Source organism: Embiotoca jacksoni, unplaced genomic scaffold (genome assembly GCF_022577435.1).
Source record: "Embiotoca jacksoni isolate LCO1_2020_lvr unplaced genomic scaffold, fEmbJac1.0.p SCAF_21, whole genome shotgun sequence".
Lineage (NCBI taxonomy): Eukaryota > Metazoa > Chordata > Actinopteri > Embiotocidae > Embiotoca > Embiotoca jacksoni.
In genome coordinates, this window is record NW_027185352.1 from 4,789,560 (window position 1) to 4,808,098 (window position 18,539).

General features: G+C 44.9%; 1 protein-coding gene across 4 annotated transcripts in view; it reads left to right on the forward strand.

Moving 5' to 3' along the window:
• nav3 (neuron navigator 3) overlaps positions 1-18,539 on the forward strand; it is a 210,625-nt gene that overhangs the window by 46,223 nt on the left and 145,863 nt on the right. For all 4 annotated transcript variants that reach the window (XM_069156502.1, XM_069156503.1, XM_069156505.1 and 1 more), the window contains exons 2-3: positions 12,299-12,416; positions 16,318-16,370. In XM_069156502.1, coding sequence (XP_069012603.1) covers positions 12,299-12,416; positions 16,318-16,370 — 171 coding nt within the window. The remainder of the gene's footprint in view (positions 1-12,298; positions 12,417-16,317; positions 16,371-18,539) is intronic.

Sequence of the window (18,539 nt, forward strand, 5' to 3'; positions counted from 1 at the left end):
CGGCTTCATGAAAGCAGTCGTGTACCTTCTTGAAAAGTTGATTGATACAGCAAGAAGCTAATCACTAAAAACAAGACAGGATTATTTATTTCACTCCACCTTAACAAAACAACTTCTGTTTGAAGTAAAGCCAGCCACTTGAAACAAATGGCACTCTTTCATATTCAAGCCCCATCATGGGTTATTATTGAAGATAAAGACTTCTCATATTCTCAGAGTCAATAGTGCACAAAACAATCAGCGGGATTCAGCAGTCTGACCGGTCGGCTAAGTGGCCGGGCGTATCGTCGCTGTCCTCGTCCTCGTCCTCTGAGAGGCTTGTTAATAAAAACAGGCCCGGGCTCCTGGCAGTCTGGCCGGCACCCAATCAAAAACCCATTAATCTAGCGATCTACATTAATTTGTTTCTCAACAAGCAGATGGCCGTCCCGACTCAAACCAAACAGACATGTGTTGTCTATTGCATATAAATGGGCTTAGAAATAAATTGGCTTCGTACACAAACAAGAAAGGCCAGATATGTCCGATGGGGTTGATACCTGATCAAGATTTGAGCTGTTGGTGGGCCGCTGGTGGCTTAGTACACCATTTTTAACATAAGCTGCTATTTGGCTACAAAACCCGACAACCTTCTGACCCTCCATCTGCACAAGCCTGATAACAAATCCCTTGTGTTCTTATTTCTGGTCTTCCCTTGTAATTTGCATTTCATAGAAAGTCTGGTTTACTGCAAATAAAAATCCACTTTATCACAATCATTGGCCAAACACAGCTTATAGTGGCTAAAGCAACAGTTGTTGTGAGTGAAAGTGCTTCCAAATCAGGCCCAATTGAAGCTGTCAACAACCACAACTAGTCAATCTCAGCAGCTGACTCATCTTGATTTAATGAGCAGTAAGCCAGTCGGATGCTGTGAGGAAGTGTGACTAATCTGAGCGAGCCAGCGGTGAGTCACACAGTCGTGTCCTCATGATTTGGTTTTTGTTGGAATCAGTTTGGAGAATAATTCGAACCCTCTGGGGGGAACCGCTGAATGGGGTTGTGGCAGTCTGGTTGTTATCATGATAAGGATCTGTGTGTGTGTGTGTGTGCGTCTGCAACCTTATATTTCTAGCAGTGCTCCTAGCTGCTGCCGGGATGGCTAATGACACGGTAGCCTGTTTGTTTCGCTTGATTTATTTGTGTGTTTTTGAGTGGGCGGAGCTCGCAGAGGTCTGAGAGAATGATTACAGAGCCCCGTGACATCCCCGAACAGACGGGTGTCAGCCCCGAATAGACGGGTGTCAGCCGGAAGCCCCAAGACGCTTGTTAAGGCCTCCATTCCGCCTCCGAGCGGGAAAGTTTTCCCCGCCGTTCGACACAAGGCCTCAATTAGCGTTGTTACCACTACAGTGAGGTGTACAACGATCTGAGGCTGTAGAAGGAGCTCATCTTGTGAGCTAGCGGCGAAACAGCTAATTAACACAAGGCTCTCCACAGGTTTCTCTCAGTGTCTGAATGTTGCACAAATACCTGCTGGCTATTTATAATGGCTGACGAGAGCTCATTATCTCAACCGGCCAGAGCCAATCTGGATTAGAGATGATAAGCATTCACTTTTTTTGTTTTTGGATGAAGAATTTTGTGAGGCATTGAAGGAGAGGAGTGTGTGTGTGTGTGTGTGTGTGTGTGTGTGTGTGTGTGTGTGTGTGTGTGTGTGTGTCCTCTACCATCATGATGGTGGCAGTGTCTGGATCACAGGCCGCAGAGCCAGCAAGCCAGACGCTGCCTCACATGCTGCGGTTACCATGGTAAATTGACATACTGTTTGTGTGTGTGTGTGTGTGTGTGTGTGTGTGTGTGTGTGCGCAAAAGTCTCATAAACCTTGATGTGAGGATGCATCGTGAGTGCGTGACGACTCCAGCATCTGTTGAAGTCTAGAGGTCCGTACTTTAAGGGCAGAGATGATGGCTTGAACACACCGCTTTGGTTTAGTGTATTTATGGGGTCTCTGGTACTTTTATATCTCAGCAACAGGACATACTGTACAGGGGAAGACATTAAATAGCAGTGATAAAATGAAATGATTCAAAAAACCTACAAAATATGACTGAAGTTTATGCATATAATGATGATAATAAAAAACATGAAGTGCCTTTATTTATCGAGTATAAGAGGATTAAAAACGTGAATTGCCAATTCCATTCATTCTTCCTAAAACAGAGACCTTTGTAACGCTTCATCGCGTTTCAATCTGAATTTAACATTAAAAATATCTCTCCGTGATCAGTGCCTGAAGTAGAAAACAAAAGTGCCAACTCGCATGTTGGCGTGTGTATCGGCCGGTATCAGAAAACCATGAAGTATCTGAACGTCTACAGCAAACTAAAGATATTTGGATGTATTGCTAATGTTCACAATTTTATTCAATTGCAGTGACAACCATTTTAATTTATCAGAGTATCAAGAATATTTCACAATTGAGTACACTGCTGGACCGTGAATAAAACACTCCAAAGCTTTTATTTTGAAACAAATACAGGAAGTCCAAGTAGAACGTCAGCCGTTCACTTCAGCCGTAGGAAGTCCGGAGAGAAAATGACGTGAGTCAGAAACTAGATTGACGCTAACGCCGTCTCAACAGCCTCTTCCTCGCTAGCAGTGTTGCTGACGGTAACTTTGCTGTTCGGCTGCATTTCGTTCCAGTTGGATCAAAGTTGGCCTTTGAAGCTCTGCCGCGTCATCATTTCAATCTGTTCATGCTCCCTTTTTGCTAATGCTAAAATGATCGTAGGTTGACGTAAACTAACCGAAACTACGACGAAAAGCTGCTCGCGAGAACGGGAACACGCTCGGCGCTAAATCCGACCGGTTACTGCACACCAGTCATCGTTGATTACTTCGGGGACTGCGTGTGATTCATAGTTTCTCTTAAATAGCGTTTCCACCACTTCACCTCTTTGTTTCATTGCTGTGCATTTGAAATGAGCTGTCAGCCCTGCAGACTGCGTAAGTCTACTCTGCCGGCTGCTTTGGGGTCAGAGACAGGAAGTGTGTTTGAGGATTTGGAGGTCGAATCAAATGACTCCGACTTCCTCGAACGTTGTGGACGGAGCGCCATCAGATCGACGCGAATCGGCCACCGAGCTCAACTGGTGTCGGTTCGCTTTCTGTACAAATGTCTCCTCCAGCCTTCCGTTCATTTCCAATGTTGTTTGTGCTCACAGTTGCTGTGACTGGCTCGTGTTGTCCTCTGTGTTTTACTGCCAGCAGATAGCCGTGGTTCACGGGTGCCTCATGATCCACACTGGCTCTGTGAAACGGAGTGATAAGAGATATTGGAGCTTTGTTTTTTTTCCTGGCAGGAAATGCTGGAAAGCTGCTCCATGAAATAGTCCCTCTGCGTGCCACCTTCAAATTGTGCTGCTTTGGTGAATAATTGTCCTTAATTAGTGCTGGTAATCACTGGCAGTTCATCAAACCGGTCAACCAACTCATCTCTGTCTTTTCTTCCCGTCTGTCTCTAAACTGTCGGTGCTCATCTGTCTCCAGGCTGTTCTGGAGCCGTCAGTTCTTCCCTCTCCTTCGCCGCAAGACATCGGCGTCGACTGACTGCGTGCGAGCGCGTCCGACGCGGGTGGCGTGTCCGAACTTCCCCCGGCCGTGCGGTTGTGTCATTTTCTGCCCACGGTCTCCCCTGAAAAGAAAAAGTGGCTCGGCAGGCGGCGGCACGAGAAAGCCATGAACGGATGTTTCGGTTTTCAGCGGCTCGTCTTTCTCGTCTGTCGTCTGCTGATCGTAGTGAAGTACATTTGGTCGGCGCCAGCCTGGAAGTCCGAAGGTGCTGGTTGGAATTAGAACAGCTTGAAGAAACACCGGGGCTGCTCCCAAATATTCCAGTGAGCGTCAGTCGACGAGAAAAGTCTCAGACAACCTGTCGTTTAGTCGCAGGAAGGTATCAGCTCAGTGTCTGGATAAGCCTTTCAGTGTAACACGCGTCAAAATGGCGAACGCTGTGATTGCTGAAGCAAAAGAAGGAAATAAAGACCCGCTTTTTGCAACGTTACCACGAGGTCTCTGCTTCTCATCATCTCTCCTCATCGGTCCGGACAATAGTAGGCTGGTTACCAAACACACGCCTATCAAAGGGTGCTGGTCCCCTGATACCCCGTCAATGTCAATCATCTGTTGGTAGCCTGGACCCAGATGCTGTGTTACAATAAATGAACAAGTCCCCGGTTGGTCCGACACATTTGGAATCATCACTGATTTTGCTGTTTGTGTTCTTTGTTAAGATCGCTGCCCGCTTTCCCTTTTAACACGAATATTATAACAGCTTGTTATTAAGGTTTTGTATTTCTCTTGTAATGTAACACGGCGATAACAATGTTACACATCAGCCCTGAAACTCAGACAGTTTTCTGATGCCCCAAGAATTTAATATTTGAATAATTGGATTAATAAACGTGACCATTGGCTAATAGTCAACGAGAAGAATCTTCAGTCAGACAAAGCCCTTGGAAATACACGAGCGAGGCCCACGTGCAGCAGACGGTCCACTGTCTGACCGCTCGGTGAGTGTGGTAGAAATACAGTCTGCAGCTGGGTGAATACGCAGCAGGACCTTGAAACCGGCATGCATGCCTAATCAGTTTTCCTTGGAAAAGATAAAGCCAAACAAGCAGAGATGCACGCTTAATAAGCTCAGGAAATTTTGAGTAAGACTTTGGCTCGCGAGTCAGAAGGTTTTTTTTTTTTTTTCTTGGACGGAGAATTTAAACGTCTTTTCATAAGCTTCATTTTTAGTTTCATATTCGTGGAGCGATCATTCGCACGCGTCGTTGCTTTGAATTGTTTTATCTTTGTTCTCATTGGATTGGTGTTTTATTGCTGTGTGTGAAGCGGCTTCATCCTTTTTGTAAATACAACCGGACAAATCCTCTCTCCGAACACACCCGGGCTTGGCTGCGACTGACAGTTGGCACAACAACAAAGGTGTTCCCAACTCATCCCATTCACAGCCTCCAGATTTCAGTCCGTTTCTCCCTCTTCTTGTTGTGGAGAATGCTGTCACATAAATAAAAAGTTATTACTTTTGATCCCTCGTCACCGGCGCCACACCGCAAGGAAACGTAGGTCGACCAATTATAAATTCCAGCTGTAAACTCACAACTTGGGTGTCTGCGAGATTGGAGCAAAGCCACACTGGAAGGCTGCCTGCTGCTATTTATTACCTCTGATTCCAGGACAAAGATGATGATGATGATGATGATGATGATGATGATGATGATGGTGGTGGTGATGGTGGTGGTGGTGGTGGTCTGAGAGGGAATAGAAATGTCTCAGAGTCCCGGATCTCAGGGAACACCAAAAAGGTTTTCATGGTGGAAACAGCTTCCGGGTGCTTTGACGAAGCGGTCGGACATCAGTTGTTTGTGCTGCTGAAGGATTTTGTCACGAGATGTCGTGGTTATCTTATATTTGGAGCAGATGCTCACATCTGTACGTCAAGGATGAGACGGGTCGTTGTTACTGACCCAGGAAAATCGGACTCACGCTTTTGCTTCCTCCAGAAATTGCTATTGAAAGCATAACTGTCCAGCTTCACTTTGATCAAAGTTATTCAGGACTCGTCAGCCAGAGATTATGAACTTTTTACCACCGTCTTCCTTCGCCGGCTGCCTGTTTACTGCCTTGAAATTTCGAATTCCTGATTTACTGAACTTTTTGCAATGCGGCTTCAACTTTATTACGCTGCTCTCCACTCAGAAATACTTCACTGGACAGAACGATGCGTGTTCAGCATTTGAATACTCGAAGGCTGGTTTTGCGGAAATAATTGTTCTTTGATGCCCTCAGAGGAGGAAATTGTCTTCTTCTTCTGTGAATCTTCTCTGAGATCACCTGTCAGTTGATCAGAACAGACTTTCTGTTGAGTAAGAGTTTCTTTGGGTGACTTTTTTTCATTTTCCCCTCCACCCTCCATAAACTGTCTTGACAGCGCGGCCGCCAATCGGATCCGAGCTGTCTCCCTCCCTCCGTCGCTCCTTGTTTGTCCTGAACCGGAGACGGAGACGGAGACGGGGTGGAGAATCGTAGAGGAAGCTCCCATTGCATCGCAGTGCCATCAATTCCATTGGCTCGTCGCTCGTTTAGTTAATGCGGCTTCGTGTAGTGTTTAATTACATTTAGGGCCCATGCGGGAGCGGCGCCGGTGCCAAGTGGAGGCTTTTCAGAGCCAGTGCGGCCACAGAAGAAACGTTTCTCCCGGCTTCCCTCTATCAAACAGCATTACACAGCTAAATGTCCTCCAAGTGATTGTATATATGCTCAAGCTCCTTCAATGCAATTAAGCTCTTAATTTATTGGACAGTGTTGGAATGATGCCCTGATTAAAGAGCCCATACATTAACAGTCACTCAATGGAAATCCATTACCGAATACAGCGAGTCCTGCGGAGTTGGACTTCCTCTCTACTTCACTCCAGCATCCTCATCTTTCTCCTTCTCCCTGGCTCCCCCCGGAGGCCGAGCAGTGCCACTGCAGGCTCTGCCAATAATACCTGCGTAGCTGTAGTCACTGCATTGTGATCAGGACTGTTGAAGGCAGTTTTATCTGCTCCGGGTGTGAGAGCCGGCTGTTGGTTGGCAGCGTTTGGGATCCCGTGGCGCTGAGGGGGAGACCGGTCCGCCGGAGCAGGTAGAGAAAAAAAGAGGAGGAGGATACTTCATGTGGCATCAGCGAGGATAACATCACCAGAGAGACTGGACTTCTGCTGACTGATGCTGGCTGCTGAAAGAGAGGGAGAGGGGGGGGGGGCAGAGGGGAGGGGGACTCAGCGCGTGTGCGTGTGTGTGTGTGCGTGTGTGTGTGTGTGTGTGTGTGTGTGTGCGTGTGTGTGTGTGCGTGTGCGTGTGTGTGTTTACCTGTGTTTGAGTTGCTTAGGGGGTTTAGATTGCGTATGTGTGTTTGGTGTGTGTGTGTGTGTGTGTGTGTGTGTGTGTGTGTGTGCGTGTGTGTGTGTTATCTCATCCAGCATGTGCGCCCGTATGATGTCAGTCGTCTCCGTCAGCACCACCGGAGGTGGCGTTACTGCTGATGTTTTGCCTCCTGTCGTACAGCGCCGGCTTCTGCTTCCCAAAGCGACTGGGATTCGGAGAGGAGAGGTTAACGAGTGCAGGAGGCTGACAGACTCCACAACCCCGAGCGCCACCGAGGAGCCGCGAAGTGAGCGGATCGGTGAGGCGGCCGCTCACGCAGAGACGGGAGGCAAGCTTCTCGGGGTGTGGGGGGGGAGGAAGAAAAAAAACAACATTTTATTTGATGATGATGATGATTGCGTTTCGTCTGAAAGGGCAGCAGAGAGAGGAGACGAGCAGACAGCTGACAGAGGTCGCAGGTCAGGAGCGAAGCCGGGACTTCACAGTTCATCCGATGCAGCATGTTTCAAGCGCAGCTTTTTTTTTCTGACTAAACGTGAAGTCGGAGTCAGAAATGGGAAATCTTCCTTCCTTTTCTTTTCTTTTCTTTTTTTTGGGGGGGGGGTTTCTCTCATCTTTGTCAGGCTTTGTCTGAGCTCTATTGAAGTTTATGTTTCTCTTTGTAGTGTTTTTAAACTGATCTGCTGACAGCAGAGTTCTGAAAATGTCCAGACTTAGATTTGGGACAGCGTTTCCTACCTCAGGTGGCAGACCGTCCCTGCAGCTGTTCCACTGTAAAGGTTTTACAGCGGTACCTCCGTGTTTGATGTATTTTGGCAGATTTATTTTTTTTGTGGCCGTTTTTAGGTCCACTTTGATTTCTGTGTTAAAACAGAGACGTGTGAATCTTTAGTAAAGACTCAGTTTATACAGCAATAAATCAACCAAAAAGGGGGATTTGGGTCAGCAACTTTAGAAACTGCAGTATTTCCCCGCGGAAGTCAAATACATTTAGTTTGCTGACGTGATGGCCGTTGCTTCTGCAACTTGGCGTTTCTCAGGTTAGCAGCGAATTTTGGAGCACACGCTGTTCCCAAATGGGCCGGACGGACCAAAAGAAACACAGAAGATGACTCGGCGTTGTTGAGTGAGCCGTCACCAACTTCTTCAGAATCTTTTGCTTTCCGACAACTGTGGCTTCCCGGGATAAGTGAACCGAGATTGAATAAATTGGAGTTGGTAAACAGTAAAAATAAGCCGTTTTTCAAAATAAATCTTCAGGTAATGTTTTTTTTTTTTTCATAAGCTGGTCTGTAAGCATTCTTGTTCACGTTTTAGCGAAAAAGAAACCTGCTCCATCTCTTTCACTGCAGAGCCACCAGCTTGTTTATTTCATCAGGTTTTAAACTTTCAAACATAAAGTCACAAGTCGTCGTCATGTTCATTCTCAAATCATGGTGGGGGGATTTTTGTTGGGAGCCCAAGCCTGAGTCAGCATTAATGTACCCTTCACCGGCTTGTTTGATCTTTTGCACATCCCTAAAACATGGAGGCTTTGTCCCGCTCAGTGAAATGAGAGTTTGCCGACAGAAGTGTTGTGTTTGTGAACGTCTGTTTCTTGCGATTGTAAAGACGAGTTGTTTTATCGTGGCGAATGCTGCTAATCCGCCGCTGCATGCGGCATAAAACAAAGTTTACTGCTCGGATGTAAACACTGTTTGACCTCCGGGCTGGAGGGTCACGCGAAGCCCTGGAAATGTGTTTGCCGAGCGGCATCGCGTCCCCGCGGGAGCGTCGGCAGATGCGGAAGGCGGCCGGCTGTTTCAGCCCCACATTCATCCAAACTCATTTCACCCATTTGGTATCCCACCTCCCTCCAGGTATTTTGGATCGCTCCCTACTTCCTCTTCATACCTGGGTTTCCTACGAAAAATGATGTTTGTTGCCGTGACCATGTTTTTCAATGCATTTTCAATATGTGTGTAAAAAAAAAAAAGTTTGATAAAAGCAAACTTGATGAAGCCTTGGGCCCGAGGATGAAGCAATGAAATGTCGGTGGTGAAAAGTCATAAGGTCAAGGTCACTGTGACCTCACATCCATCCCATTCTTGTGAACATGATATCCCAAGAACTCATTGAGGGAATTTCTTCAAATAAGGCCTGACTGGTGGGCGTACAACCGGGAGATGGTCATTCTAGTTCTATGTGCTTTTTGTTTGCTTGATGTTTCACTGGCGCTCTTTTTCTTCCGTTTACTCTCACCTGGTTCTCCCACGATTGTTTTAAAGTCACCCAGTTGGAAAATGACTTCACCCAACCATAAAATGTAAATAGTTTTTTTTTGTTCCTTTCATTGATTTCTTGGAAATATCTATCGAAATTTTCACTACATTCAGATGGAAACTTGGCGACTGCCGGCAGAAGAGCTTCTATCTCCCGTTTCTCTGCAGAGGCATTCATCTTCTGTCCCTGCTCCCATTTAAGGATCGAGCGTTCGAGGAAGATGGGAAGGTGGAAGTTAAACAGTGAAACAGATCAGAACCTCTACCTTCTTTTGCTCTCCGTGTCATGAACCTGGCCGTTCAGCAGCTTGTGTTGAAGTCTCGGTGAGTCTTCCTGCCGACTGACGTTGACTGTAGTTGTCAACCGGAGCGCCACATGTACGCTCTTAATTTCTCCCTTTCACACTCTTTTCCATCCCTCTTTCCTGTTTGTTTACTTACCCCCTGACGGGACGCTGTTTGTATTGACAGTGTTTTCCTGAGCGTCGACGTACGTCTGTTCATCTGTGTGCCTCTTTTTTTTCAGAAGCCGGTCTTGGCGGATGTGTTTTCCGACGCGTGTATTTAAATGTGTGTTTCCCCGTGACAGCTCTCAATTTTTTTCCGGGTTTCGCTTTACGACTTCTCATCAAGGAGAAAGTTGCTGAAAGAAAAACCACAACGGACGCAAACTCATGAGAGGCGGCGACTTTAAAGGAGCAAAACTCTCGTTTCCCGAGAAAAATACGAGATCGGGAAAGAAAGGCTTTTAATTGAGAGCGGTGTGTGAGGTAAATGAGGGGAGAAGAGATTATTTCATGAGAAATGGTTGAGTGTTATGAGGTAATTCCTTGGGAAATGTCTACCACTTAAGATGCCGAGAAGCCTGATCTAGTCATAAAAACCCAAACTTCATGAACAGAGTCAGATAGAGATTTGTTGTACTTTTGGGCCTGTGGTAGACCCCCAACCTCGGGGAAGATCTTACATTTCTGAGGAGATTTTCACCTTTCAAAGTCCTTTATGCTGCTCAGACCTGGAGTGAAGTGCTTTTTTTTTATTATTATTATTTTTAATCCGGAGATAGCAAGAAAAGTTTTACAGGCAGCAGAGTAGCAGTCCGTATCTTTATATGGGCTGCTACCCTTCTTTTTTCAGTCTCAGAATCTCAGTGCAATCCCAGTAGGAACAAAGACTTCTTCTATGACTGTCTTGTGGGAATATGAACCAAATGAACGCACCGCACAGTGGGAAGAACTGGACTTTTGTAAACTCATAGCTGCTGCTTGGCTCTTAGTCCGAAGGGTCTGGAAGGAAATCTTAGAAAGTTTAGAGCTTGGAGATCACAGGTGAAGTTTTCTGGTGCGGAGGACGGCCCTTCACCCATCGTAGCTTCCCATTCTGCTTTCTCGGGGCCGAGCTCTTGGAGGCCAAACGTGTCTCACATCTTTCGTCTTTGGAGTCTGGCGAAAACGGCAACAGCTGTCGAGTTCAGTCTGTCTGCCGACAGACAAAGTGCCGCTTATCAGCGGGCTTATGGGCTCTAATGAAAGACAAAGCGGCTGTTAAGCGCTTTAGGTGACAATACAAAAGATTATCGGACATGCTGCTCTTCCGGGTTTGAAAGATATCGTTAGGAAAGTGAATCCAGCTGTTACTGCAAACGTCTCGAAGAGTAATTTACTCATCTAATAAGCAATTCATTTCGGATCATTGGAAGATTGTGTTGTAATGTTGTTAACTTTGTCGTGTTGTATTTAGTTTAGTGTCTGAAATTGATTTTTTCAAACTGTAAAGGAATTTCCAGCATTTCTATTTCTTGGATCGTCCAAGTATTCTGCTTTAAAAGAGAAACGAGGTGTCCAGCAGATGTCTGATGGACGGTGCTTTGTCTTTTATTTGGATCCAGTGCGGACTTGTCGTATTACCATCTATCTAATGTTATCATTTTTGGTGAAATCGTTCAGGCATCCCACCGACAAAGATCCCAAACAGTGTCGTACTCGGTGCGGTCCGGAGGACCACAGATCGGTGAAATATTTGTGTTTGAAGATGTGCAAGGAGCCTGAATGTTTGGACAGCTCTCCCTGAAAGGACATTTACCACTTTGCTGTAGCGAAGACGGAGAGGCAGAGCAGAGTGCCGTCGGGACAGACAGCTTGGAGGGGATGTCAACGGCGGTTTTGTGATCGAAGGTTGTCAGGCTGAAGGATCCTTCGAGGGCAAAGACAGAAATACAGCTTTTGTTTCCTTGACACCGTTCAGTGTATAGTTTATGAGTTGTACCTTTTCAGCATCAGTCCATCTGCTCTTCTCCTTCTTTGCTATGTGTCTTGGTATTTTCTCTAAAGGTCTTCATGAAAATCACGTTTAAGTTAATGTAGCGTGTGAATCTTTTGTAATTTTTGGTCGGTCCACCGCAGCATACTGTGTCAGTGTCACATTTTGCTTTGCTTAGTCATGAAAAAACCATGTGGTTAGGCTGAGGAAAACAAAACCCCATGGTTACAGTTCCTGTCAGAAAAGAAAGAATGTCATAAAACAAATGTTCTCATGTCAACTCATGAGTTTAAAGTCGATTTAGGAGAGAACATTGTCCGTAGATCAAGTCATGATTCAGCACTTTGCAGTGTCATGATTTGATTTGTAAATCTGCTTTTATTACCCTATTTGTGTAGCAACTGAAAAAAATAGTGCTCAAATTACTTTTAAATTTGTTTATAATCGTTTAGATTTCATACATTCAAAGTTTTTTTTGTAATGCAAACAGAAATACATTAGAATGGAGACATTACATGACCTGCTCGATAGTACAATGATAATTTATAAAGCACTCTTGACCAATAGCCTTCATGTTCAGATCATATAATTATTTATAACTTCAAATCGCTACGTATCCCATATTAAACCCTCTCTAATACTAATATTGTATGATTCATTCAGCCAGTGATCTGCTGTAAACACAGGGATCACTTGTATGGTCTACTGGGCCAATCTACTTAAAAGTGTTAAATCTGTAAAACCTCACACATCCACACATCTCCCAGTGTCTGTTAATCTCTCTCTCTCTCTCACACACACACACACACACACTCACACACACACACACTGACAGAGTGTTTGTTCTATTGTTGCAGATTTACACAGACTGGGCTAATCACTACCTGGCAAAGTCCGGCTGTCAGCGCCTCATCAAGGACCTGAGCCAGGACGTCACCGATGGAGTCCTGTTGGCACAGATCATCCAGATCATAGGTGGGCATCTGTACACACACACACACACACACACACACACACACACACACACACACACACTTAGACATGTACATGATTCCAATGTCTGTTATTCAGTACTGTATTTAAATTTTGATCCAAACTACACGTCTTTTTTTGCTTCTTTATTTTTCAATGAGCTTAATCCACTCTAATGATCTAATCATCAGTAATCTGCATTATAATCCCAAAAGGACAGAAACACTGACAGCTGTTATCCTAACAGTGCTCTGTATAGTCTTGTGTAACTTTCACTATTTGAAAAGGAATATTAGATGTATAAAACCATGTATTATTGACAGTATTAAAACACTGCATGTATCTATCTGTTTGGTAGATGAAGCAGCCACCCACTCTCTCTCTTTCACACACACACACACACACACACACACACACACACACACACACACACACACACACACACACACACGCGCGCGCGCACACACATATGTTTGTCTAGCTATATTTGTGAGGACATTCAGTGAGAAAATACATTCCCTAACCCTTTCCCCGACCTTAAACTTAACTCGAACCTTAATCCCTGAATCTTAACCCTAAAACTCAGACCAGTCCTCACAAGGATCGTTTACCAGTACACACACACGCACACACACACACACACACACACACGCACACACGCGCGCACGCACACACACACACACACACACACACACACACACACACACACACACACACACACACACACACACTCCTTGGTCTTTGTTGTGCTGAGTGAGAGCGAAGCTGTGCCTCAGTCTGATATTTGGGCCACATCCCAGCAGCGCTCCCTTGTTTTTGGGTGCTGGGCGAGCTGCAGCAGCAGAGATCAATGACTCTGACACCCAGAGGTGCAGCGGCGTGCATCTCCCTCTGCAACCCAGTCACAAAGTCTTTACTTCTCTCACTCTGTCTGTCCCACATGTCTCTTTTTCTTTCTTTTTCTCTTCATCTCTTCTTTCTCTCTCTCTCTTTGTCTCTCACCCTTCATGTCTTTTATTTCTCTCTCTGATCTTGCTCTCTTGTTTTGCTCTCTCCTGCTCGTGTCTCACACTTGTTCTTACCCATGCTGGGTAGTAACACATTACTCAGCAACACATTCCAGTAATGTGATTACCTCTTTCAGAGACTAGTTTGAGAGATTAGTATTGAAATGCTCTAATCTTATTACAGTAACTGATCTGAATGAGACTGTTATTTTTTTGGGAAGAGGCAGCTTTTTGCTGGCTCACCGGGAGCTGGGTGGACAGAGACTGATGGGAGAATTTGTCTTGTGGACAGACTGGTCAGGGCAGTGCAGTGCAGTGAAGGAGTGAAACAGTATTAAGGGCCTAATGTGCACACACAGCTGACACAAATAAATGGATCTCTGAGTCATGAATGTTGGGATGCACACGAGAGGGCCGTGCAGACTTTCACTGGCACACAGTTGTGAAAGATATGTCTGATTGCACTGACAAAAAATACCATCCTGACATTGTGCATCATACTGTACATGTTATTCTGGAAGGCGGCGACCAGCCCGTTCCCATCTCCATGGCACCAGATACTAGTCTGACTTCTTTCTTGCTCACAGCTTCATCCTTCGCTGGGAATATAGTCTGGAAACCCTGTTTGCGTTGAGGTTTGCTCGGCCGCTCGGTCTAAGTGCATTGACAGTGACATTGTTCCAACATTGGCAGCGGTGGAGGAGTTTTGGCGCACAACATACATGATGTGGTGGTCAATGCTGATTGGTTAAAGGCTGATCTAATCATTTCTAAATGACCGTGAGGTCTACACCCATTAGGAGACAACGACTGGAAACAATCCTCAGTGGAGCGTTGCCACACACTCATTTTCATGCGGTGAATTTGGGTCTGCTGATACAAAGCTAAGTTTAACAAAGGATAAATGGATAAATAACTGATTAAGAGCATCTTTAGACTGCAGCTCAGTCTCATCTTGTGAATAATTAGGACCAAAAACAACGGGAAGTGAAAGAGATTTATTTTCCATGAACCGTGATGGTTAAGGTCAGTCCATGGTTGGAACATCCATATAGTCGTGAGTATCTCCATCACACGTATTTCGTCATCTTCTCAAGGCTGTGAATGTCTGCATGGACCAGGCTGATCAAACACGGCTGTTTTGTCAAAGGTGCTGGCATGAGAGAGATTCGTATCGGGTGGCCTTTGGCACAATGATCACCGGGACCAAAGAAGGAAGTCATGTGACGGAGTAGAAAAAGTGACAAGTCCATGAGGGTGGTTGGGTGGAAGAAACACAGGGCTTCCACTGAGGCTGACGTTCAAGTCTGTGAGAAAAACAAAATCAGCGTGAACATCTTTTGAGTAACACGAGTACGTTTCTTCCGTAACGTAACATATTTAACTTGCGTGACATCTTTTACGGAAAATGACTTGCAGTTGTGTTTCAACCCCAACCGTGATCCCTGTGAACGATCTTCGTAAAACAATCTCTGGGCGGCTGTGGTTCAGATGGTGGAGCGGGTTGCCCATGAAACGAAAGGTTTGCAGTTCGATCCCCGGCTCCTCCGGTCCACATGCCGAAGAGTCCCCAGGCAAGACACTGAAACCCAAGTTTCCCCTGACGGCGTACCACTGGTGTGTGAATCTGTTCCTGAAGGCGAGCACCTTGCGTGGCAGCTCAGCTCCGTGAACGGGCGAATGGGAAACAGTGGAAAGCGCTCTGAGCCTGCTAGGGTGATTAAGTGCAGACCATTTACCATAAACTGGTGCCCAAACCACAGAGGTTTTAGTGCGTATGTCTGAGTTGCCAGCGGGTGAACTACAGTATTTGACGCCTTTGGATGAGAAAAGGTTACAATAACACAACCTGCCTGTAGTTCAGTTTGAATGAGCTGCCTATAAGCCTGTATTTTATAGTCAGCTGGTTGTGTTTGCAGCCACACTTTGAGGACAGGACTTGTGCAGCTCCGTGCAGTCCCTGGTGCCAAGCTAGCTGTCGACGGTCAGTAAATACTTCCAAACTGACAGCGAGCAGAACCCAGCAACAACCACAGTCACATTTCAGTAATTCATTATATTTTCTTCAAGTTCCTCAACCAGCAGTGGCTCTTATGACATCTTGTCTTACTGTCTATTCAAACGCTTTCCTCTCATTCATTCTTTTTCTTCTTACGCCTTTACTCTCTCTCTCTCTCTTCCTCTCTCTCTCTTTCTCTCTCTCTCCGTCTCTTTTTTTCTGTGTCCCCATCTCTTTTCAAAAACTTTTCTCTTTCTGTTCACACACAAACACACACACACACACACACACACACACACACACACACAAACACATTTTCCTGTCTGTTACATATGCTGCCTTTCTTAGTAATGCTGTCTGTCTCCCAAAATTTCTTCTTTTTTTTTTTGCCTCAATCTTCTTTACTCTCATGTTCTCTCCAGCTTCTCTCTTCGTTCACCCCCCACACACACATACTCTCACACACACACACACACACACACACACACACACACACACACACACACACACACACACACACACACACACACACACACACACACACACACACACACACACACACACACACACACTATCCCTCCCTCTCTCTCTCTCTCTCTGTTGGATTGAAACTTTACCCTCCCTGCTCGCCCCAAACAGACAATGAAGCCAAGCTGGCCTGTCAGTAACTCTCTGGTGGCAGCTGACGAATTAGGCAGCTTTGCTTCCCAGACCTCTCCTGCATCGCTCTGCACCTCTACATACACACACACACACGCACACCTACACACTCCTATGCGCGAGGTTTCCTGCTGGATTTGTGCACGTGAACTCACAAGTCACTGGACGTCAGGATGTTAAAGTTGAGTGTGGGACGACAGTAAAAAAATCTAATTTCTTCATTTCCTTTCTCACGCAGCGAATGAGAAGGTGGAGGATATCAATGGCAGTCCCAGGAGCCAGTCGCAAATGGTGAGTGGGTTTCAACCCAAACTTTTACATTCAAACTCATCCACTCTTTAAAGAGCTGTTCTGTGAGAGAGAGTTATCTTAATGAGGAGTATTTGTCTGAAGTTTTGTCTTGTGATTTATTACTGAATGGAACAGAGAGCAGTAGCTACATTAATGTAGGTGGACTTTATGTGGACAGGCAGTCAGTGTGGTAATACACACATTAAGCTACATTTTGGAGCTTTTAAGTGATGCTCTCATCAACACTTACTGGCAACAGCACAACAGCCTCTGACCGACAGCGTTACAAACCTGTGATGGAACATATATTACTGGATCGGTGAGTTTGGGCTGGGGAGTGAAACCTTTTATTCTACCAGATCAAATAATAAGAGATAGTCATTCAGCATCTGTTATCACTGTTTTGTTTAGATCAGGTGATCAAGACATGAGACCAAAATGACAGTTTCATACTTTATTCCAGTGGAAGAAGAAACTAACACATAAAAAAAAAAATGGACTTGCTGTTGACTGGAGTATGTGTTCTTCTACTTTATACTCCGCTACATTTCACGACAGGGACGTTCTGTAATTCTTCCCTCACTACACTGAACTGAAAGATGATGTGACTGGTTACATTACAGATTGAGATTCAATATAAAAACAATCAATAAAATGATTAAAGTTCAATGTATTTTAATGATGAAACCAGTGGCTCCCAACTTTTTTAGCTTCTTATAGAAAATCCTCAGTTTGTGTGAGTGTTAACACTTCCAAAATGTACTAAAGACATTTTCTCAGATGTTTTCTTCTCAATTAAATTAACCCCTAATAGGTCAAAACTAACCAAAATTTAACCAAAAAACGTTTTTTTTTTTTTTTTTTACAAGAACAATAATTATCTCGTAACCTGTCACATTAGCCTCGGAGCTTTTGGAGTGGGGCAACACCTGGATTAGGTATTACTGACCAAAACAATGTAATTATAAAGTTGCTAAAGTCACTCACTTTATTTATTTTTCTACTTTTGAGAGAGTACATTCTGCTTGGAATACTTCTGTCCTCTTACTAAATTAGGACTTTGAATCGAATACCTCCACTCAGATTTGCACTTTTGTCCTGGTGCTTTTAAGTAACGTACTTCCACTACCACCTTTGGGACCCTCACACTGGGACAACATTAATGAGCACCTTTAACTGATTTACATTTGAACTGTTATGAGTCAACAAGAGTTCACAGTGTCACATCTCATGGGCCAGAGTAGAAAATTGTTCATCAAATATTTTAGCGTTTATGCTTTCATTGTTAATCTCGGATGTTGATTTCACGCAGCCAATAAAAAGAAATCATCTCTGATCAGAGCTCTTCACAAACCATCACCGTCTTCACCGCACTGAAAGTTGGTCATGTTTGGTTTCACCACATCAACATTTGACCAAAAAAGCCATGAAAAGTTCAAACCTCGCCATCTTGGACTTACCGTGCCATTTTCAATCATGTATTCCTGGCTGCCATGCAGCTGAGTGATGCTGGCGGTGTCATTTTCCCCCTCAGTTAATGAGATGACGGGCTGTGGAACCGCTGATTGTCGTCACTGGGAGATAATTGCCCCTCACTTTAACCAGAGTTGACTAAGGGTTTGTGCAGCGTTGGTTTGTCCTGGCATCTGCGCTGCTGCCATTAAAAGTGACTAAAGCTGCTTCAGCTTGCTGTCTTTGTGAGACACTGTGTGTCTTTTGTGTGTCCGTCTCTGGGACCTCTTTGTTATTAGATGTGAGGTGTGAGGTTGTAGGTTTATTTATGCATCAGTATTTCAACTTCTGGTAGGTTTTAGCAGATGATTTCCAGACAAGGGAAGTCAGTGGATTTGATAAAGTCTCTGGGGAGAATCATGGGGCATCTTTCCAAAAGGTTCCCAACACTGGAATGTATTTTACAACTGGTTTCACACGTTCAGCACAGTTTTCAGCTGTTTTATTTTTTCCTCCATGGTGAGTCCAGCTGTAGTGGAAGTGTACACTCTGTTAGAAAAACAACATTAAAGAACCAGGAAGGAAGAAAATGTTAAGGTCGTGCGAACTCTGCTAACCCCCAATGTTAGTGTGCGAGTTCAATGTGTCAAAAGCAATTCTGGAAAAATAAAGTATACATTTTCTTGTCACATAAAGTGATTCTTTTCCCGGTTATAA